The sequence below is a fragment of the Bombina bombina genome, chromosome 4 (genome assembly GCF_027579735.1).
Source record: "Bombina bombina isolate aBomBom1 chromosome 4, aBomBom1.pri, whole genome shotgun sequence".
Lineage (NCBI taxonomy): Eukaryota > Metazoa > Chordata > Amphibia > Anura > Bombinatoridae > Bombina > Bombina bombina.
Window position 1 is genome coordinate 260,192,274 of NC_069502.1, and position 23,981 is coordinate 260,216,254.

The 23,981-nt window shown below is 40.7% G+C and overlaps 1 protein-coding gene across 2 annotated transcripts in view; it reads right to left on the minus strand.

The window, feature by feature from the left end:
- NGEF (neuronal guanine nucleotide exchange factor) overlaps positions 1 to 23,981 on the minus strand; it is a 336,405-nt gene that overhangs the window by 282,991 nt on the left and 29,433 nt on the right. For both annotated transcript variants that reach the window (XM_053709926.1, XM_053709925.1), the window contains exon 2: positions 890 to 1,245. In XM_053709926.1, the coding sequence (XP_053565901.1) occupies positions 890 to 1,166 (277 nt within the window). In that variant the 5' untranslated portion in view covers positions 1,167 to 1,245. The remainder of the gene's footprint in view (positions 1 to 889; positions 1,246 to 23,981) is intronic.

Consider the following 23,981-nt stretch of genomic DNA (forward strand, 5'->3'; position numbering starts at 1 on the left):
GCAGGCGGACAGGTTATGGAGCAACGGTCTTTACAGAGCTTGATAAATAGGCCCCATTATATGTACATTTTGAACTATCTTTTCATATAGTTATGGCCACAACCAGATTATTTTAACCATTCATGTTTTGAATGTGTACATCATTTTTTAACATTTGTATATTAAATATTTTTCGCAACCATCAGTATATCTGTTTTCTACTACCTTATATATATATATACTGTATGTGTTGAATTCCTTTATATATTGAATTCTGTTATATTACACTTTGTATAATAGAACTGATTAATTTGAACCTATACTCCTCAGCTCCCCATAGAGCGCCACTCAATACCTTTCTTTCACTTTACAATTTTACATATTATTCTAAAGCTAATCTTTGCTTTCAATGCATCATTATGACTAATATATATTTACTATTTAATATCCCTTTAATACTAGTTTTCCACTAAAGACAAACGCACTAAACCTGAAAATCTTATTTCATTATTCAGGTAGCAAATACAATTTTAAACAACATTCCAATTTACTTCTATTTTCTAATTTGCTTCATTCTGTAGATATCCTTTGTTGAAGAAGTAACATGCAGATGGATGAGCCAATCACACAAGGCATCTATGTGCAGCCACCAATTAGCAGCTACTGAGCCTATCTAGATATGCTTTTCAACAAAATATATCAAGAAATGAAGCAAATTAGATAATAGAAGTTAATTAGAAAGCTGTTTAAAATTGCATGCTGTTTCTAAAATATGAAAGAAAAAATTGGGTTTCATGTCCCTTTAAACAGAGAAGTACCTAACAACAAGTCCATTTTAAGCATTCATCACTTATTTTACCTTGTGAGTATATTGTATTGTTTTATTAGCTAGGACAATGCAGTCACTTACCAGAATTTTGAGACTGTATCTCCATACCCTCCCGACTGCTTAGTCTGTCTCTTCTATGTTTATTTCGCACCCTCATTGACCTGTAGAAGCGGGAGTTCCTGCGGATAGGTATAGCCCTTGGCTGATTCTCAAAGCCATCCATGATGCTATTATCATCTTCACCTTCCTCCTCTTCAAATATTATGAGTGGACGTGTACCAGAGACCTGAGAACCTGTCTTTGTATCTCTGCCCATCCTGCTGTCTCGAGGTTCTGGTTCTCTAGTAAAACGACTCATCTCCTCTCTATACTTTTGACTGCAAGTGATGGGTGATCCCAGGATTGCTCAACTCAGAAAAGCAACATATTTGTTTGACCTAAAAGGGAATCAGAATGTTATTATTTAAATCACATAAAGGATAACATACACAAATTCCTTCTCTATACGTCTTCTTGTATCTCATGTTGTTTTAATTGAAATAATTTTTTATTGCAAAAACATATACAAGGTATATCACATCTTTTACATTTTCCATATACATATCTACATCTCCATTTTCTGAAAAATGTCTCTGAAAAATGTCTCTCAGTTAGAAGTCTATGATATTTATTATGTTTCCACTATCAGAGTTTGAAGAAAGCAAAGTTCACCAGTGGAGTAGTTGATGGTTGGGTAGTCAGATCTATCTCATGTTGTTTTAAAGGGACACTGTACCCAAATTTTTTCTTTCGTGATTCAGATTGAGCATTAAATTTTAAGCAACTTTCAAATTATCAAATTTTCTTCATTCTCTTGGTATCTTTATTTGAAATGCAAAAATGTAAGTTTAGATGCCGGCCCATTTTTGGTGAACAACCTGGGTTGTCCTTGCTGATTGGTGGATAAATTCATCCACCAATAAAAATGTGCTGTCCAGAGTACTGAAACCAAAAAAAAAGCTTAGATGCCTTCTTTTTCAAATAATGATAGCAAGAGAATAAAGAAAAATTGATAATAGGAGTAAATTAGAAAGTTGCTTAAAATTAAATGCTCTTTCTTAATTACAAAAGAAAAAAATTGGATTCAGTGTCCCTTTAAGATGTGAAACTAAATTGGATTGAATCGTTTTGTCTTTGTGTTGATTGTATAGTTTTCCTCAGCAGCAATCCTTTCATCTGTGATTTTATACCAACTTCCTCACCACTTCCTGGGCTCTCCAACAGCCTCTCCTGATATTATTCTCTGTATGCATTTAATTCCTTTGCATTGTTCCACAAAGCTGGCAGTACTACCTGGTAAAATACACATTTTAGTTGTGATATATGTAAGTGATTAACCTGCAACTTTTTTTCTAAAGCTTGTATGAATGTATTACTATATTTACACAAATGTAACTTTACCTGCAGTGATCAGCCTCTCAGTAAGTTAAAATGTGTGGATAAAAACATGTGATATATAATTTAATATATAAACAATTAGGAACTTAACTAGTATAATTGAATTGTTGGTCTCATGGATATGCCAAGTACAAGAAACAGGAGTAACAGGTTTCCTTTATACGTTTCTTAGGATAGTTTTCTTTCTTTTCTCTTACTCATTTGATCATGTATGCTTTTATACAAAAAAGAAACCGCTAGAGGGCTAAAAATAAACTTTTTGCGCTTGTCAGGTTGCATGGTATTATGAGTTGAAAGTAAAAGGTTTGCGCTCTTGAGCCTATCCAACGACCCTCTGATGAAGTGAACCGAGTGTTCATGAAACGCGTAAGGGACTGCCCACTTAGTGACGTCACTTCCGGTCCGGCGAAACCACACGCAAACAGAGTTTGAAAGACTCAGCAGGACAGTTTGTGTGTAGCTCCAACAGGACCTTACTGTTTTTTACAGAAACGCCTCACCTAAGCCAGGTTTCTTAAACTTTTGCTGGCTAATCAAAATGAGCATTATTAAACTGTTACTAAATTAGCAAAGGTTTATAATCTCCATTGTGAGATATTTTACTCTGAGACATTTGTTTTATCTTGAACTATGCATAGGTGAAAGCCTGGATCTTTACACCTTACTGCATAGATTTATTCAACAATAAATCCTCTTTTATATCAGCATTGTGACTGGAGAGTTATTTGTTTTCCTATGACAAGACGTAAACCATTTGTAATACTCTGATTGTGAGCTACGATCTCATCACCACTTCTATACCATACTACAAGAGGTGGAAGCAGAAAATAAAGATGCATCTTTAACACAGATAGGGATACATATCCCCTCCGTGAACATCACATACCTCACATGTTTGAGGTCTTACAAGGTGAGGAAGTTTTTTGCATTTCAAAACACATCACCTTTGTGTACAAAGAGCTCCAATGCACTTATATATATGTGTATACATATGTATTTATGTGTTTATATGTGTATATATGTCTGTAAATACATATACAATCCAAAAAAGGTAGACGGTAGCAGCAGTGATAAATAAAAAGTTCAATCGTTATTTCTCCATGTTAAAATACATACAGTACTCCAAGGAGGGAGAAGCAAATATAGAATAAGATACACGGATACAAAAGACAGTATACGTGTTTCGGTGTGAGCCGTAATCACTACTGATAAAATGATACATTCAGAGATTTTTTAAAAAGGGTGTACTAAATCCCCATTGGTTGCAACCAATAATTGGTCAAACCAATAGCCGTACAACTATAAGTGCAAATATGTAATCCGAAGCAAAAACAAATAAGCACTGTGCAATTAGCGTCCATTAAAGAACACAATATCTAGCAACATTCTATATTATAAACTAAGGGTTCAAACACACAGAATATACAAAAGAATTCCTACATAAAATACAGAGGGATATAAATTATGCAAATTTGTGAACCATGGATATGGTTATATCAAAGTAACTTAGCTAAGCTATAATGTTCATGTTAAGGCAACAAAAAGTATAAGGAATAAAGTCTGCATTATGTCATATAGAACATTTATAAATTAATTTAATTATTTATTCCGCCTCACATGACTAGAATAGATGTCTTTAGATCTATGGAGCTGCTGTGAAAGCAAAGTCTAAAGGACATCGATACCATTACAGGATTCAAGATGTAAAAGTGGGAGAGGTATCTAGACTAAAAAACATAATTTATGCTTACCTGATAAATTCCTTTCTTCTGTAGTGTGATCAGTCCACGGGTCATCATTACTTCTGGGATATTACTCCTCCCCAACAGGAAGTGCAAGAGGATTCACCCAGCAGAGCTGCATATAGCTCCTCCCCTCTACGTCACTCCCAGTCATTCGACCAAGGACCAACGAGAAAGGAAAAGCCAAGGGTGAAGTGGTGACTGGAGTATAAATTAAAAAATATTTACCTGCCTTAAAAACAGGGCAGGCCGTGGACTGATCACACTACAGAAGAAAGGAATTTATCAGGTAAGCATAAATTATGTTTTCTTCTGTTAAGTGTGATCAGTCCACGGGTCATCATTACTTCTGGGATACCAATACCAAAGCAAAAGTACACGGATGACGGGAGGGATAGGCAGGCTCTTTATACAGAAGGAACCACTGCCTGAAGAACCTTTCTCCCAAAAATAGCCTCCGATGAAGCAAAAGTGTCAAATTTGTAAAATTTGGAAAAAGTATGAAGCGAAGACCAAGTTGCAGCCTTGCAAATCTGTTCAACAGAGGCCTCATTCTTGAAGGCCCAAGTGGAAGCCACAGCTCTAGTAGAATGAGCTGTAATTCTTTCAGGAGGCTGCTGTCCAGCAGTCTCATAAGCTAAACGAATTATGCTACGAAGCCAAAAAGAAAGAGAGGTAGCGGAAGCTTTTTGACCTCTCCTCTGCCCAGAGTAAATGACAAACAGAGAAGACGTTTGTCGAAATTCCTTAGTTGCCTGTAAGTAAAATTTTAGAGCACGGACTACATCCAGGTTGTGCAGTAGACGTTCCTTCTTTGAAGAAGGATTTGGGCATAAAGAAGGAACAACAATCTCTTGATTGATATTCCTGTTAGTAACTACCTTAGGTAAGAACCCAGGTTTAGTACGCAGGACTACCTTATCCAAATGAAAAATCAAAAGAGGAGAATCACAATGTAAGGCTGATAATTCAGAGACTCTTCGAGCCGAGGAAATAGCCATTAAAAATAGAACTTTCCAAGATAACAACTTTATATCAATGGAATGAAGGGGTTCAAACGGAACGCCCTGTAAAACATTAAGAACAAGGTTTAAACTCCATGGTGGAGCAACAGTTTTAAACACAGGCTTAATTCTGGCCAAAGCCTGACAAAAAGCCTGGACGTCAGGAACTTCTGACAGACGTTTGTGTAACAGAATGGACAGAGCTGAGATCTGTCCCTTTAATGAACTAGCAGATAAACCCTTTTCTAAACCTTCTTGTAGAAAAGACAATATCCTAGGAATCCTAACCTTACTCCAAGAGTAACCTTTGGATTCACACCAATATAGGTATTTACGCCATATCTTATGGTAAATCTTTCTGGTAACAGGTTTCCTAGCCTGTATTAAGGTATCAATAACTGACTCAGAAAATCCACGTCTTGATAAAATCAAGCGTTCAATTTCCAAGCAGTCAGCTTCAGAGAAGTTAGATTTTGATGTTTGAAGGGACCCTGTATCAGAAGGTCCTGTTTCAGAGGTAGAGACCAAGGTGGACAGGATGACATGTCCACCAGGTCTGCATACCAAGTCCTGCGTGGCCACGCAGGTGCTATTAGAATCACTGATGCTCTCTCTTGTTTGATTCTGGCAATCAATCGAGGAAGCAACGGGAAGGGTGGAAACACGTAAGCCATCCTGAAGTCCCAAGGTGCTGTCAGAGCATCTATCAGGACTGCTCCTGGATCCCTGGATCTGGACCCGTAACGAGGAAGCTTGGCGTTCTGTCGAGACGCCATGAGATCTATCTCTGGTTTGCCCCAACGTCGAAGTATTTGGGCAAAGACCTCCGGATGAAGTTCCCACTCCCCCGGATGAAAAGTCTGACGACTTAAGAAATCCGCCTCCCAGTTCTCCACTCCCGGGATGTGGATTGCTGACAGGTGGCAAGAGTGAGACTCTGCCCAGCAAATTATCTTTGATACTTCCATCATAGCTAGGGAGCTTCTTGTCCCTCCCTGATGGTTGATGTAAGCTACAGTCGTGATGTTGTCCGACTGAAACCTGATGAACCCCCGAGTTGTCAACTGGGGCCAAGCCAGGAGGGCATTGAGAACTGCTCTCAATTCCAGAATGTTTATTGGCAGGAGACTCTCCTCCTGACTCCATTGTCCCTGAGCCTTCAGAGAATTCCAGACGGCACCCCAACCTAGAAGGCTGGCGTCTGTTGTTACAATTGTCCAGTCTGGTCTGCTGAATGGCATCCCCCTGGACAGATGTGGCCGAGAAAGCCACCATAGAAGAGAATTTCTGGTCTCTTGATCCAGATTCAGAGAAGGGGATAAGTCTGAGTAATCCCCATTCCACTGACTTAGCATGCACAGTTGCAGTGGTCTGAGGTGTAAGCGTGCAAAGGGTACTATGTCCATTGCCGCTACCATTAAGCCGATTACCTCCATGCATTGAGCCACTGACGGGTGTTGAATGGAATGAAGGGTGCGGCCAGAACCTTTGTGAAGATTCTTGGAGCTGTAGCCAATCCGAATGGAAGAGCCACAAACTGGTAATGCCTGTCTAGGAAGGCAAACCTTAGGTACCGATAATGATCTTTGTGAATCGGTATGTGAAGGTAAGCATCTTTTAAATCTACAGTGGTCATGTATTGACCCTCTTGGATCATAGGTAAAATTGTCCGAATAGTCTCCATCTTGAACGATGGAACTCTTAGGAATTTGTTTAGGATCTTTAAGTCCAGGATTGGTCTGAAAGTTCCCTCTTTTTTGGGAACCACAAACAGATTTTAGTAAAACCCCTGTCCCTGTTCCGATCGTGGAACTGGATGGATTACTCCCATTAACAAGAGCTCTTGTACGCAGCGTAGAAACGCCTCTTTCTTTGTCTGGATTGTTGACAGTCTTGACAGATGAAATCTCTCTCTTGGAGGAGAGTATTTGAAGTCCAGAAGGTATCCCTGAGATATTATCTCTAGCGCCCAGGGATCCTGAACATCTCTTGCCCAAGCCTGGGCGAAGAGAGAAAGTCTGCCCCCCACTAGATCCGATCCCGGATCGGGGGCCCTCAATTCATGCTGTTTTAGGGGCAGCAGCAGGTTTCCTAGTCTGCTTGCCCTTGTTCCAGGACTGGTTAGGTTTCCAGCCTTGTCTGTAGCGAGCAACAGCTCCTTCCTGTTTTGGTGCAGAGGAAGTTGATGCTGCTCCTGCTTTGAAATTACGAAAGGAACGAAAATTAGACTGTCTAGTCTTGGCTTTGGCTTTGTCCTGAGGCAGGGCATGGCCTTTACCTCCTGTAATGTCAGCGATAATCTCTTTCAACCCGGGCCCGAATAAGGTCTGCCCTTTGAAAGGTATATTAAGCAATTTAGACTTAGAAGTAACATCAGCTGACCAGGATTTTAGCCACAGCGCCCTGCGTGCCTGAATGGCGAATCCTGAATTCTTCGCCGTAAGTTTAGTAAGATGTACTACGGCCTCCGAAATGAATGAATTAGCTAGTTTAAGGACTCTAAGCCTGTCCGTAATGTCGTCCAGAGTAGCTGAACCAATGTTCTCTTCCAGAGACTCAATCCAGAATGCCGCTGCAGCCGTGATCGGCGCAATGCATGCAAGGGGTTGCAATATAAAACCTTGTTGAACAAACATTTTCTTAAGGTAACCCTCTAACTTTTTATCCATTGGATCTGAAAAAGCACAGCTATCCTCCACCGGGATAGTGGTACGCTTAGCTAAGGTAGAAACTGCTCCCTCCACCTTAGGGACCGTTTGCCATAAGTCCCTTGTGGTGGCGTCTATTGGAAACATTTTTCTAAATATCGGAGGGGGTGAGAACGGCACACCGGGTCTATCCCACTCCTTAGTAACAATTTCAGTAAGTCTCTTAGGTATAGGAAAAACCTCAGTACTCGTCGGTACCGCAAAATATTTATCCAACCTACACATTTTCTCTGGTATTGCAACTGTGTTACAATCATTCAGAGCCGCTAACACCTCCCCTAGTAATACACGGAGGTTTTCCAGTTTAAATTTAAAATTTGAAATATCTGAATCCAGTCTGTTTGGATCAGAACCGTCACCCACAGAATGAAGTTCTCCGTCCTCATGTTCTGCCACCTGTGACGCAGTGTCTGACATGGCCCTAATATTATCAGCGCACTCTGTTCTCACCCCAGAGTGATCACGCTTACCTCTTAGTTCTGGTAATTTAGCCAAAACCTCAGTCATAACAGTAGCCATATCCTGTAATGTGATTTGTAATGGCCGCCCAGATGTACTCGGCGCTACAATATCACGCACCTCCCTCTGAGCGGGAGATGTAGGTACTGACACGTGAGGTGAGTTAGTCGGCATAACTCTCCCCTCGTTGTTTGGTGAAATTTGTTCAATTTGTACAGATTGACTTTTATTTAAAGTAGCATCAATACAGTTAGTACATAAATTTCTATTGGGCTCCACTTTGGCATTGCAACAAATGACACAGGTATCATCCTCTGAATCAGACATGTTTAACACACTAGCAAATAAACTTGCAACTTGGAAATACAATTCAATTAGAATAATATTAAAATGTACTGTGCCTTTAAGAAGCACAGAAGATCTATGACAGTTGAAAATTAATAAATTGAAACAGTTATAGCCTCAATCCTTGTAAACAACACAACTTTAGCAAAGGTTTAATCCCATTAGCAAAGATAACAAATTCTGAAAGCAGGAAACAAATTACAGAATAAACGTTTTTTATCTCAGTCAAACTATAATTCTCACAGCTCTGCTGAGAGAAATTACCTCCCTCAAAATAAGTTTTGAAGACCCCTGAGCTCTGTAGAGATGAACCGGATCATGCAGGGAATACAATGAGTTGCTGACTGAAATATTTGATGCATAGAAAAAGCGCCAAAAAACGGCCCCTCCCCCTCACACACAGCAGTGAGGGAGAACAGAAACTGTCAGAAAAACAGATTAAGCAACTGCCAAGTGGAAAAATAGTGCCCAAACATTTATTCACACAGTACCTCAGCAAATGAAAACGATTTTACATTCCAGCAAAAACGTTAAACATAATCTCTAGTTATTAAACAGCTTTATGTATTTCTTACAGTGTAATTCTAGTGAAGTACCATTCCCCAGAATACTGAAGTGTAAAGTATACATACATGACATTATATCGGTATGGCAGGATTTTCTCATCAATTCCATTGTCAGAAAATAAAAACTGCTACATACCTCTATGCAGATTCATCTGCCCGCTGTCCCCTGATCTGAAGTTTACCTCACTCCTCAGATGGCCGAGAACAGCAATATGATCTTAACTACTCCGGCTAAAATCATAGCAAAACTCTGGTAGATTCTTCTTCAAACTCTGCCAGAGAGGTAATAACACACTCCGGTGCTATTTTAAAATAACAAACTTTTGATTGAAGATATAAAACTAAGTATAATCACCATAGTCCTCTCACACATCCTATCTAGTCGTTGGGTGCAAGAGAATGACTGGGAGTGACGTAGAGGGGAGGAGCTATATGCAGCTCTGCTGGGTGAATCCTCTTGCACTTCCTGTTGGGGAGGAGTAATATCCCAGAAGTAATGATGACCCGTGGACTGATCACACTTAACAGAAGAAAGATGGTATACATGCTATAAGTGCATAGGTAAAGTAATCGATAATGCATGTACCTAAAACTACAGTCTAAAGAGACAATTGTGCATGCACTATATTATAATATAATAATATAATGATGTATAAATGCGTGTAGAGTACAAGGGACAGATCTGACATTGAGCATCACTGCACCATAGGATAAGACAGTGAGGTCCAGAGTCAAATACACATATTTTATAGATATAAGTATGTCTATATATCTCTCTCCTAAACCATTTAGTTCATTCCCAGTAATTAATGAGATCAAACTCCACCTCATCTAGGGGGGTCACCTTGTCAATGGCTAGCCATTTAAAGCTATAAACATTTTTCCCATGTGTGTTCAAGAAATGTTAATCCTGGACAGGTGTTCTCTAATCCTGGATCTGATGTCACGGGTTGTGAGTCCAACATATTGTATGTTGCAAATGGTGCATGTGATAAGATATATCACAAATGTAGATGTACAATTTAATTAATCCTGGACAGGTGTTCTCTAATCCTGGATTTGATGTCATGGGTCATGAGTCCAACATATTGTATGTTGCAAATGGTGCATGTGATAAGATATATCACAAATGTAGATGTACAATTTAAACAATATTTAATGTCAAACGAATGACCCGTGACAGCAGATGTAAAAGTGTCTGAGACATCTATATAGTCTCAAGCTTTGCATCTATTGCTACCACATCCATACATGCCCTTGCTGGTAAGCCATGAGCTGGTGATCGTTGTTGTCCTGGGTAATACTCTAGGTGAAAGATAATTGCCCAACGATTTGTTTCTCCTATAAGAGCATCTAATCGCATCTTTGACACAATCAACCAATTTGTCATCAGCTACTAAAAGTCTAAAATGCTTTTTCACAATATCACAAATACGATGATACTCAGTGCTGTAGTCTGTGACAAAATTGACTTGATTGGTCTCCTTAATTCTAGAGGTATCTTCTCTGTCCAGCAATAAACTTTACATATTTACACTCTTAACCTCCCTGATGGCTCTCTTGATAATTTTACCCGGATAACCTTGTGTCTGTAAGTGACCTACCACCTCCTTCTGGTGTCGCTGGAAACTTTTCTCAGTAGAGCAATTTCTCTTAGTCCTGACCAGTTGTCCTTTGGCAATAGAATAGGAAACGTTCTTAGAATGGCAACTACTGGCGTGCAATAAAGAGTTACCTGATATAGGTTTTCTGTACATACTACTCTCAATATTGCCACTGGTGGTGCCACTTAGCGTTGCATCCAAGAAATTAATGGATGTGACAGACATGTCAAAAGTAAATTTAAGATTCAAAACATTGGTGTTGATGTACTCTATAAATTTCATCAATTCCTCCTGAGTTCCTTGCCATATAAACAGGAGATTGTCAATGAAACGGCCATAATATACAATGTTGGCCCGCAAGGGATTTGAATCTCCAAAGATGTGGGACAGCTCCCACAGCTCCCACCAACCCATGTATAGGTTGGCATAGGAGGGGGCAAATTTCACCCCCATAGCTGTCCCACTCCTTTTGCGTAGTGGTTCCACAGCCTTTGAACTTATCACCGCTGACTGGAAATCCCAGGACACCAATTCAGTTGAAGTCTCAGTAGGGGGACAGGAGGTACCAGTACTTTTTTCAGGACACAGGTAACTTTGTTCTCAGAACACCTATTGATTGATATATCAAATTGGAAAGGGCCTCTCAGCCTGGTGAAGGGCACTAGTCAAAAACTAGATCTCTATATTCGTGCCACTGGCATGGGCATTCTGCTCTGGGTGTTTCTTACTTTTAGTCCACTGCTCTAACATAAGCTTGTGTGTATCTATTGTTCCCTCTTTAATGTGGTGGTATCTTTCTAGGTGCATCAATGTATCCACCTGTTTTTGCTATTCTTCTATTGTAGGGGCTACTCGGGACTTCCAATGCTTAGGTATTAGTAACTTAGCGCTGTTTAACATGACCAGCAACAAGGCTTTGCTCGCTTTGTTAGCAAGCTTAGGAAGTGAAAGATACAACAGTGTTTTTGGGCTGTTTTGCAGTGGTTTCCCTAAAGTGTATTCTATGTGGTTGAATATTCCCACCCAGTAGTTGTCTAGTTTAGGGCAGTCCCCCCTAAAATAGCTATAACTAAAAACAAACTAAAAACTACTTCCAAAACTATTCAGCTTTGATATTAATGAGTTTTTTTGGGTTAATTGAGAACATGGTTGTTGTTCAATAATAAAATTAATCCTCAAAAATACAACTTGCCTAATAATTCTGCACTCCCTGTACAGTACTTTGCAACCTACTAGGGGTAAGATACCACGTTGCCAAGAATTTGTAACTGGACTCTTGCACCCTTGTGGATATTGAGGCTGTTTTGGTGATTTGAAAAGCTATCTGCCACTCTGTATACATTATCTCAGTTTGTAATTCTTTTCCCCAAGCTTTTGTGTATGATGGAAGTGCATGTGGGTCCTCTGCAAGAAGTAGTTTAGTTTATACGTTATGGAGATTGCATGTGCCGTGGGGGAATTTCGGAGACATAAACTCTCAAATGGGGTGGGTTGCCTTGTGAGGCTATGTTTGTATTTATGCGTCGCAAGGAAATGGTTCAGTTGTGTGTGCGAGTACCAGTTCATGGTTATATCAGGCATTGTTTCCAGTATATTGCGTTGTGTTTTAAGTTTGCCCCCTGTAAGTAATGTCGCAAGGGTACAGTCTTTAAAGCGCGTTTTATGGTCTATCTCTTTCTCTGTATAGTTCCATAGTACTGTAGTGTTTTGGTCTACAGGTGTCAGCGGAGAGTATTTTGAGGATATGTTCGTCGTGGTGTGGGTAATCCTGTCCCAAGTTGTGTAGAAGTCTGTAAACAATAGGTATGTCGTTGTCGCTGCTGGTCTGTCTTTCTCTGGTGCCCAGGCCCTCAGACCTGCATTACTTGTACTCAAAATGTCACAATCTAGCTGTACCCACATTTTATTAGGGTCGTTAAAGCACCAATCAAGAAGTCTGTGTAGGGTAATCGCTTGTTTGTAAATTTGGATGTTTGGTACTCCAAGGCCTCCCTTATCTCTTGGTAGGTAGATTGTTTTACTGGCTACTCTAGGTCTAACTCCCCCCCATATGTACTGTTTCATGATGTTTTGTAGCTTGTGTAGGTAGTTTGCTGGGAGGGGGACGGGAGTAGTTTGAAGTAGGTATAGTAATCTGGGGAGTACATTAATTTTTAAAACATTGATCCGCCCCACCAAGGAGATTGACTTGTTTTTCCAGCTGGATAAGTCAGTAACTAGAGTATGTTCTAAAGCTTTATAATTGTCCTGGAATATGACCTGGGGATCTGGGGAGAGATATATTCCCAGGTACTTCACTTTAACTTTTCTCAGAGGACAATCCCGCAGTGCCGTGTATAGTTCGTCTGGGTTGTATGTAATATTCATTAGCTCCGATTTTGTTATGTTAAGGTGAAAGTTGGAGAGCTGTTCGTAGTCCCTAAAGGCAATCAGGGTTTTGGTGAGTGAGGTGCCAATATTAGGCAGTATTAGTAGGATATCATCCGCGTATAGCGCCAATTTATGTTTGCGCAATTTAGTGGGTATCCCAGAGATTTGTATGTCCTCCCGTCCCGATGTGCCAGGGCCTCTATTGCTATGGCAAAGAGGATCGGCAAGAGGGGACAGCCTTGTCTTGTGCCATTTCTGATAGAAAATCTATCACACAGGAGACCGTTCACTTTGACTCGTGCAGTGGGGTTTCTGTATAATGTAAACATTTGGTCTATAAAGGTCTTGCTAAAGTTCATTTTGATCAGGACCGCTTTCAAGAATGGCCAGTGTACTCGGTCGAAAGCTTTTTCAGCGTCCGTCAAGACCAGTACTAGGGGTATGTGTTGATGTTGGGAATGTGCTACCAGCAGCAGCACTTTCAGCGTATTGTCTCACGCCTCCCTTCCCGGCACAAAACCCACTTGATTTGGGTGTATCAATTTAGGTAGGAACATGTTGATTCTGTTTGCTAAAATTTTGGCGTAGATTTTAATGTCCGAGTGAAATGGTGCGAAAATTCTCCGGTTTGTCTGGGTTTTTCCCCTGCTTGGGGAGTGCAGTTATATTTGCCTCTAGCATGTGGTCTGTGAACCCTCTCTCCTGCAACAGCGAGTTGAAAAGGGATACTAATGGTGCTAACAGGTGGTGCATGTATGTCTTATAGTATTTTATTCCTAGCCCATCTTTACTGGGGAGTTTGCCATTTGGCATGTTTATAATAGCTGTTTTGACCTCTTCGCTCGTAATTGGCGTGTCTAGGGATTCGGCGGGATAATGTATGTAGTCGTGTGTCATCTAGATATCTATCAATGTCGGTTTGTGTGCTGTCATTTCTGATGTTGTAAAGTTTCTCGTAATAGTGTTGGAACATCTCTGCTATTTTCTCGCTGTCATTCTGTATTTGTCCTGCCGTGTCAGTTAGTGTGTGTATATACGCATTTAATTGTTTTCTTTTTGATGCTTTGGCTAACGATGACCCTACCTTGTCATTCATGTCAAAGTACTTTTGTTGCAGGATTGAGGTCTTTCGCTGATGTACTTTAGTAAAGTTGTTGTTCAGGTTGGTCCTAACTTTGGTCAGTGATTCTAATATAGTCATGGAGGATGGGGCTTTTTTCAGTTCCGATTCCCAGTATCTGATTTGGGATAGGGAAGAGTTCACGAATTGTTGGTTGTTTTTAGTTTCCCTCGCCTTATGCTTAATAATCTCACCCGCACCACGCATTTGTGGGCTTCCCATACTGTAGAGGTGGGTATTGAGTCCGAGGTGTTTTCTTTAAAGTAATGTCTCAGGGTCACATCTATGCCTAGATTGATCAGGGGTTGTCTAATACATATTCATCAAGTCTCCATCGAAAAGGGCGTATGGGCATGTCCAGTCAGGCTATTGTGCATTGTACTGGCGCGTGATCAGACCATGTAATTGGAAGAATGCTGAAGCCCTCTACCAGGGACAGCCCCAGCTGATCTGCTATGAGGTAATCTATCCTGGTGTATATGTGATAAGGGTGTGAGTAAAATGTGTAATCTTGCACCTCAGGGTTCACTGACCTCCACATGTCATGCAACTTTAGTAAGTGAAGCTGGGTGTTTATAGCTTTAATTACCTTTTGTGGTGTGCATGCCTTGCCCGCCGAGGTGTCCCGTATGGGGTCTAATGGTAGGTTGAAGTCCCCTGCTAAATACAGTATGCCTTTCGTGTGTTCTAGTAGTATTTGCGCCACCTGTTTGAAAGCTATACGTTGCCCCTGGTTAGGGAGGTATATGTTTGCTAATGTGACATATGAGTTGAACAGGATGCCTGTAACCAATATGTAAGATCCATTGGGATTTTTCAATATGAAAGTTGGTTTAAAAGGGATCGAATTCTTAATGAAAATTCCCACCCCGCCTTTCTTTGAGTTGCCTGACGCTAAATAGAAAGTTCTATACCCGTGGTTTATGAATTTGGGCTCCCTTCCTTTTTTGAAGTGTGTCTCCTGCACATACAGAATATCTCCTGCTTCCTTGTATAGTTGATGAAATGCTATAGACCTCTTTTCTGGGCTGTTAAGCCCCTTGGTATTAATTGAAATCAATTTGAGTGGATGTGGTTGCATCTTTCCTGAGTCTATCTGCACCCTGTGGTGTGTAAATGGGGTGTGTATCAGGATTAATGTCCCGGGGAGTAGTGTATGTAAGTCAGAAGATTTACTGCACTAAAGTGTCTTGTTCTTCTGCACCCTCTGGGTAGCAATGCTCTAGCTGCTCTATAAGGTGTTAGGTATATTCACCCAGACAAGAGGTGAAAGGTGTACACAGTAGTTTAAAAAGAATTAACCGATATGTACGGTCAAATAAACCGTGTAGTGAATATAAACAATGTAAGTAACAAACCGTGGAAATGATATCACAACAAATTAAACAATATAATAGACAGGGTAGTATCCCCGCCTCCAAACCCAACATTTTAAATGCAAACATATGTCTTATATTATACGACCTGGTGCCATGGCTTATTAACAAGATTCTCCTTGTGCTGGTGCGTGTGGGCTATCAAGGGTCAGGTAAGAGTGCCCCTTTTCCACTGTGGTAGCCACTGTAGAAGGTTGTTTTGCAGAGTCCCGTTTTGTTGTTTCATCTGTTGAGGGCCTTGCCCTCCCTCTGGGCAATTGTTGTGTAGGATGTCCATCTTTCTGTTGATCTTGAGCATGGATGTTTATCGACAGAGTTTCACAAAAGTGTGGTAGGTCTTCCCTATTCTTGTAGATTGCTGTGGTACCACCTCTGGTCACAATGATACTGACTGGGAAGCCCCAGCGGTAGGGTATCTTCTGCTCTCAAAGGGTGGTTGTGATATGGCTCAGGTCTCGCCTCTTTTGAAGTGTTGCGGGGCTCAGGTCCGTGAAGATTTGTATGTGATTTCCAGCATGAGTAAGATCCTGCTTCTGCCTTGAGTGTTTTAGAATCTCCTCTTTATCTTTGAAGTGGAGAAGCTTTAGTATTACATCTCGTGGTGGGGCTTTGGGTGGTGGCTTAGTCCTCAGTGCACAATGTGCTCTCTCTATGATATCTTCTGGTGCGCCCTTGTCCCCCTTTACTGTGCGAAACAAGGCTTGGAGACACCCCTCCAAAGCCCCTGGTTGTATGGATTCTGGTATCCCACACACTCTGAGGTTGTTCCTCCTGCCTCTGTTGTCTAAGTCCTCCACCTTTTCCAACAGGTTATATATGGTTTCCTAATGGTTGTACACTAAGCGGGACATATATTGTATGGCGTTATATGTAGTGCTATGGTTTTCTTCAAGATTGGTGACTCTCTGTGTCACCCTTGTCAAGTCTCTTTTTAGGTCACCATACCAGTTTTTAACTTCTGAAACAATTTCTTTAAGATCATTTTTGGTGCATAGTGATTTTAGGTCTTCTTTTGTTATATTTCGTGATTCAACCAGTGTGGGCAGTAGGTTTTGTTGCTCTTCTATCTGCATGTGGTTATTGGGAGTGGCAGGTGAGGGGGTTGAAGGGGTCTCCGCTGGTTTTGAGAATTGCTGCATCATTCTGTGCATATTGCCGTCAGATTTGTTGGATTTGCACCCCGGCATATCTGGATACTTATAGGGGTAGGGAGCTGTAATAGGCACTCTGGTTGAGCCTGAGGAGAGTTGTGCATGCAGGGTATTTAGTTCTATGTGCTGCCCTGTCTCATTTACCTTCGGCCTGTCTCTTTAACTGTGTGTGTGGCAGGCTGCAGAGGTTAGCTGTGTGGCTTCTTTCTATGACAAGGATGGGTTAATTGTGCTGTAAAGGGGTTAACGTTTGGGTCGCTCTTGTGGGTCAGTACTGCCTATGACCTGATTACAGACCTTTGGTTAATAGCAGGCAGAGTAGTGTGAACACAGCACACTGCTGTCTGTTATGTCTTGCCCAGTTCTATATGTAGCGTTGTACCCTTTGTGCAGCTTGTGATTTTTAACCCCGTCCTTCTCTTTGCAGCTCCCTGTGTCCCTTAGTGCTACCGGCCATTATTGTATGGCCTTACCTTGTGGCGTGTGTCCCAGTGCGAGCTGCCCAGAGTCTTGCCGGGCCCGTTGTTGCTACTTGCCGCTTTGTGAACCCAGCACTGCCGCCAGGAATGTGCTGTGTGCTCTGTGGTTGGTGCGTGTCTGCTTCTACTGCCGCACCGGAGCTGTTATGAGCCACGCTGAGTTTCGGCCCTGTTGCGATTCCACTGCGCGACTTGATTGCGGGCCTTAGAAGATGTGGCGGTTTCCTCCGATGCTCCAAGACTGTGGACGCCTGCTCCAGAGGAGGTCTGCTGTATTTGGGAGAGTCTTTTGAGGCTGTGGTCTCGCATGGCTGCTGGGTTTGGATGGCATGGGCCTAGGAGCTGTTTCTTTACGTGGCCATATCACTGAACGGCCAAGCTCCGCCCCCCCCCTTATAATTTATTTTTGATGTATTTTGTGACACTTTTATGGTTTTCGAAACAGTTAAACACAGCTCTGAAGTGGTGGTAATCAATCTAGCGTAAATGGCGATTGCGCTCATTAAATTGCATTTACTTTTAACTCGTAATACAAGCACAATTTAACCTGCGTGCAAACAATAGTGAAAACCTGAGCGCAAATGTTTGCAATCCACTTGTAATCTGGCCCTAAATACAGTAAAGTTGCATAACCAACAAATGCATAAAAAAAAGACAAAGCAAAGGCGCTTACTTTGTTCTTTTAAATTTCAATATTTCCTGCCCCCAGTTTCATGTGACAGCCATCAGCCAATTACAGGGATGTAGGTACTATGAAATCTTGATATATGAAAAAAGGTTAGGAGCGCCTAAGGAAAATAAACAATGCTGCTGCTACTCAAGTAATCCCCTCAAGAAAAACTAAATCAAATGCAGAAAAAACTGATGAGTCAGCACTAGAAAGCACAGATATACGGCAGGAGAGATGGGTGGTGAAGGTTAATTAAAAAATGTTTTATATATAAAGAGACAAATACACTATCCTATATAATAAAAGGCCAGGTATGTTTGTCAGATGCAGTCATGCGCAGTATAGACTGCGCAAGGACAAACATACCTGGCTTTTAGGATCAACTTCAGACATCAACATTGTGGGGGGGGCATGGTTATGGGTGTGGTTAGGTGGAGCATGCATGATGAGGTGGCGTGGCCGACGGGAGTGTCGCGATGGGGGTGTGACTGGGCGTAGTCGCCCATGTGTGGGCGTGACCGTCCGGGAGTGGGCGTGGCCTGAGAGTGAAAAACAGGGGGGAGAGATAGAGAGAGCAAAAGAGAGGGGGAAGAGACAACAAAATAAAGGGGAGAGAGCGCAAAATAGAGGGGGAGAGAGAAAGAGAGGGGGAGAGAGAGCTAAAGAGAGGGGGAGAGAGAAAGAGAGAGAGGGGAGAGAGAGCAAAAGAGATGGGGGAGAGAGAGCAAAAGAGAGAGGGGAGAAAGAGCAAAGGAGAGAGGGGAGAGCAAAAGAGAGGGGCGAGAGAGAGCAAAGGAGAGGGGGAGAACAAAAGAGAGGGGGGAGAGAGAGCAAAGGAGAGGGGGAGAGAGAGCAAAGTAGAGGGGGGAGAGAGAGCAAAGGAGAGGGGGGAGAGAGCAAAGGAGAGGGGGGTAGAGAGCAAAGGAGAGGGTGGAGTGAGAGCAAAGGAGAGGGGGGGAGAGAGTTAAAGAGAGGGGGGAGAGAGAGCAAAGGAGAGAGGGGAAAGCAAAAGAGAGGGGGGGAGAGAGAGCAAAATAGGGGTGGAGAGAGCAAAAAAGATAGGGGGAGAGAGAGCAAGAAAGAGAGGGGAGAGAGAGCAAAAGAGGGGGGAGAGAGAGAGCAAAATAGGTGGGATAGAGAAAGCAAAAGAGAGGGGGAAAGAGCAAAAGAGAGGGGGAGAGAGCAAAAGAGAGGGGAGAGAGAGAGCAAAAGAGAGGGGTTGAGAGAAAGAGAGCAAAATAGAGGGGGAGAGAGAGCAAAAGAAAGAGGGAGACAGAGCAAAAGAGAGGGGGGAGAGAGAGCAAAAGAGAGCGAGAGAGCACAAAAGAGAGGGGAGAGAGCGCAAAAGAGAGGTGGAGAGAGAGCGCAAAAGAGAGGGGTGGGAGCGAGAGAGAGCAAAAGAGAGGAGGAGAGAGAGCAAAAGAAAGAGAGAGAGATAGCAAAAGAGGGGGGAGAGAGCAAAAGAGGGGGAGAGAGAGAGCGCAAAAGAGAGGTGGGAGAGCAAAAGAGAGGGGAGAAAGAGCAAAAGAGAGGGGAGAGAGAGCAAAAGAGAGGGGAGAGGGAGCAAAAGAGGGAGAGAGAGAGAGCAAAAGAGGGGGGAGAGAGAGCAAAATTGGTGGGAGAGAGAAAGCAAAAGAGGGGGGAGAGAGAGCAAAAGAGAGGAGGGAGAGAGCAAGAGAGAGAGAGAGAGAGAGGGAGAGAGAAAGAAAGAGAGCAAAAGAGAGGGGGAGAGAGAAAGAGAGCAAAAGAGAGGGGGAGAGAGAAAGAGAGCAAAAGAAAGAGGGAGAGAAAGCAAAAGAGAGGGGAAGAGAGAGCAAAAGAGAGGGGAAGAGAGAGCAAAGGTGAGTGAGAGAGAGCAAAAGAGAGGGGAGAGAGAGCAAAGGAGAGTGAGAGAGCGCAAAAGAGAGGGGAGAGAGAGCTTTAGGACTAGCTTTAGGACTAGTTATATATAAAAGATTAAAATCAAATATTAGGGACGTCTCCCATAAAACTATGCAATAAACAATTAATTATAAAAAAGTGGCATTTGCATACTGAGAGAACAAACACACTCAATGGCCAAGCTATAAAATATTGCACATGCTCAGTAGGAATTGGTGCCTCAGAAAGTGTGGATACAAAAGACTGTGCATAATTATGGAAGTACATTTGAAATATTTTTTTCTTTAAATTCTATGTTCTATCTGAATCATGAAAGTTTACTTTTGACTTAAGTGTCCCTATGGGTATTTTGTAGTCTAAAGACAAAATTATTTAGTTTTAAATGAACCTCAAACATCACCAACACCACCATCACATGTGGAAATCATTATTTGGGCATCTTACCAGATCTAAAGTGTGTGAAATTGTGAGCCCTTGGTGAACAGGGCTTAGGAAGAAAGCAAGTTAGAGAAACCTCTTGCACTAGATAATATATTCTGATAGCTTTGGGTAAAATTCTGGAACTGGTTTCAGAAACACTATCTCTTGAAAAACGATCAAATAGATTTAAATGATGAAAACATTAACAATTTTGGGATTCTTCTTGCTGATATAACACACAGAAACTAACATCTTTCTTCAATGTTAAATTTCAAAGCAAAACTTGTCTCAAATTAAAAAAAAAACGAAGAGTAAAGATGAAAAGGAATAGTGGCACATCATATAGTGATATCAGATATCTCCTGGAGGTGTAATTATTGTCAGTATCTGGAAAAAGTAAAACTAAATGAGGTTCTGATTAATAAACTGTCTGATCTGCACCTAAAGGATATTGATTCATAAACCTTGTATAAAGAAGAATTGCAAGAACTTATGTTATGTTCAGTTTTCCTTAACAATTAGAAATGATGTGAGGCAAAGAATAGTCCCATATTTGGATCTACTACTTCCAAAAGGACATCCTTGAAAAGAACATCTTCAGCTGATTATAGCAATCTGCTGCCATGATATTCACAACTAGTTTAACTTCAGGTGACACTAATTCCTGGAACACAATTTTCTCTAAATAGTTTGCTAGCTGGTTCTGGTCACTGTGTGGATGTACTGATGTAAGGCCTTGGAGATAAAAAGTGACAGAAGGTGGGAATCAATTTGTGTAGACAAAACAGTGATATTCATGGGGGTTACTTAGGTGGGTGTAGCCATGTAGTACAAGAGAAGCACCAATACCAATTCCATGGACATTGCTAGGGTGTCCATGGCTGGGTAGATAAGGTAAGGGTTTATGTGGTGCTCATTTTTAGGTATATAAAGGGAAGACATCAGGAGAAACAGCAGGAAAGAGCTTCTAAACCATGACCACTTCAAACACATGTCGTCATGCTAGTAGGCACAGAGAACAATGTTCTTGCATGCAACAGTGCTTATCATTGTGTCTTGTGCAACACTAATAGGTTTATTAGCTAATGGGGAACATTTATAGAATTATATTTATGTATCCTATATAACCCATCTCTCATAGGCCCTGATATTCAAAGGATTCTCCTGCTTGAAGAGAAATTGCAAGGGCTGAACTCACTGAATATTCAAAAGAAAAGGGCGTAACTCAACACCACTGCAAGATCTCTCTCATTTCTGTATGTGAAGAAGAGACAAGCCCAGTGCAATTTAGCACTGCATGATATGAGATTTTTCTTGCAATTACACTTTGTGCTTTGTATTTTATATAACTTTACATTTCAGATTGGGCCCATTCCATATTATTGCATTTAAACTTTCCACTTTCTGTTTTATATTTTAATACATTTAGATTTAGCTAGAGCAGTGATTTTACAACTTCTGATTGTGTTTTGAAAGTTTATTTGTTGCTTTAATAAAATAGGATCATAGTTTGTACATTTCTGTGTAGCTTTTACAAATTACATAGCACCTTGTATTTGCTGCATTGGAAACTAAAACTGACAGTTTTAGAAAGTGCGAGGAATGGAGCAGTTCCCTGGGCTGAACAGGGGAGTTCCCAGGGTATGTCTCAAACTTTCTCACCAGCCTTGTGAAATTTTGTAAGCAGTTTACACAATCTGGTGTCACTGATTTATCTTGCCAGCTGTATGTAGGTTATATTTGCTCAATATTCACAATACACTTATATTAAAATATATTGAAAAGCAAGTTAAACTGTGGCAAAAACATTTTAGTTTAATTTGTAATTCATGCAAACTGAGTCTTTATATCAACCCCAGGTTTTCTCCAGTTAACTTTTCTCTCCCATGTGAACTTTTGTATCCCAGAGAGGTTTATTATTTTCTATGTGGACTAAGGATACTTCCAGGTTCTCCCCCTTTTCTTAGAATATTCAGTGAGTTCAGCCCCTGTGAAGTCTGCTCTATAATTTCTCTCCAAACTAAAGAATGTTTGACTATCTGGCCCATAGAAAGTGAAAAAGCTCTCTGGGAAACTGACAGTTTTTCAGTTTCAGTTTAAAAAACAGATGTAAAGTGCAATGTAATTGATACTCATAAATATACAAAGTATGAGACTAATTTGTTAAAGTTACACAGAAACTGTGAAAGCATAATCAGAATTTGTAAAATCACAATCCTAAATACACTGCTGTATATAAAATAAAATACAAAATAGAAAGTGCAAAGTTTAAAGGGACAGTCTGCACCAAATTTTGTATTTAAAAAAAAAAAAGATAGATAGTCCCTTTCCCTTTATTACCCCTCCCCCAGTTTTGCATAACCAACACGGTTATATTAGTACACTGCCTTGTATCTAAGGCTCTGCAGACTGCCCCCTTATCTACGTTCTTTTGACAGACATGCATTTTAGCCAATCAGTGCTGACTCATAAATATCTCCATGGAAGTGAGCCCAATATTACCTTTATGGCACACATGAACTAGCAGTGTGTAACTGTGAAAATTGTCAAAATGCACTGAGGTAAGAGGTGGCCTTTAAGGGCTTATAAATTAGCATATGAGCCTACCTAGGTTTAGCGTTCAACAAAGAATACCAAGAGAACAAAGCATATTGATCATAAAAGTAAATTGGAAAGTTGTTTAAAATTGCCTGCCCTATCTGAATCATGAAAATGTAATAAAGTTTAATCTGAAGTGTAAAGTGATATAGAATACAAAGCACAAAGTGTAAATCCAGCAGAATTCTCACGTCATGCAGTGCTATATTGCACTGGTCTGGCATCTCCTTCACATACAGAAATGCAGGGAACGCCCATTGGAGAAGTAAAGCAAAATCTGCCTTTTGAAAATATCACTAGGGTTCTTGCAGTGCTGGAGGATAATTTTAGAATATTTCACCTGACCAAAGAGGTTTTGAATATCAGGCCCTTATTCTTTTGTCTGAGCTACCTCACATTCCCTCTCAAGTGTTCCCTATGTATTTTCTTCAGTATATGAAGTCCTTCTGTCTGATGGTAATTCAAGGGCATGATCTTCTACCTATTTTACTTAGTGGAATTGCTTTTTACTATGTACCTACCACCAAATGTCATAGTGCTACTGTTTTATAAAACATATGACAAGAATAGCACGTACAACGCCAGAGAAATGAAAAACTGCAACACCCTGAATAGAGGCACACCTTTATGTGAGCAATCTGTGACCTTTAAAAAAGTGAGGATCTTAATTGATACATATTGGCAACAACACCAGTAGACTAAATTTACAAATAAAATTCTGTTCGCCTATTAAAAATTGTGTATGGTACGTTTCCCTTTGTGTATAATGTATAAGGCTCAGTATTGTTTACATAACTGCATGGTAAAAGGAATAGACTAAAATAAAATGTAAATGTATATTTACTGTTTCTATTATGATTCTTTCTCCTTATAAAACTTTTTATTTATTTACTTTCCTTTTCTTTCTACACCAGGTCCCCTCCATAAAAGGAATTTATAATGTATTAATATAATAACAAACAAAAAATGTAGTTGTTTAAAAAGCTTATGCATTACAATACGTAAATGTAACGCCAGCGTATAATATACAAGCCATGGTTTTACATTCTATTTCAATTGCCTTTGTTTCAAGTTCGGCTTAATTCTATGATAGATAACGAGTAATTATTATATTGATCATATACGCACAAGTTTGCCTGATTTTCAATTACTTCCAGGTTGCTAAATATAATGGCCCTACCAGACTGCTCTGTAAAACTTGTCATGCAGTTAATTCCTAATAGGTGCTTATGCAATCCATGCA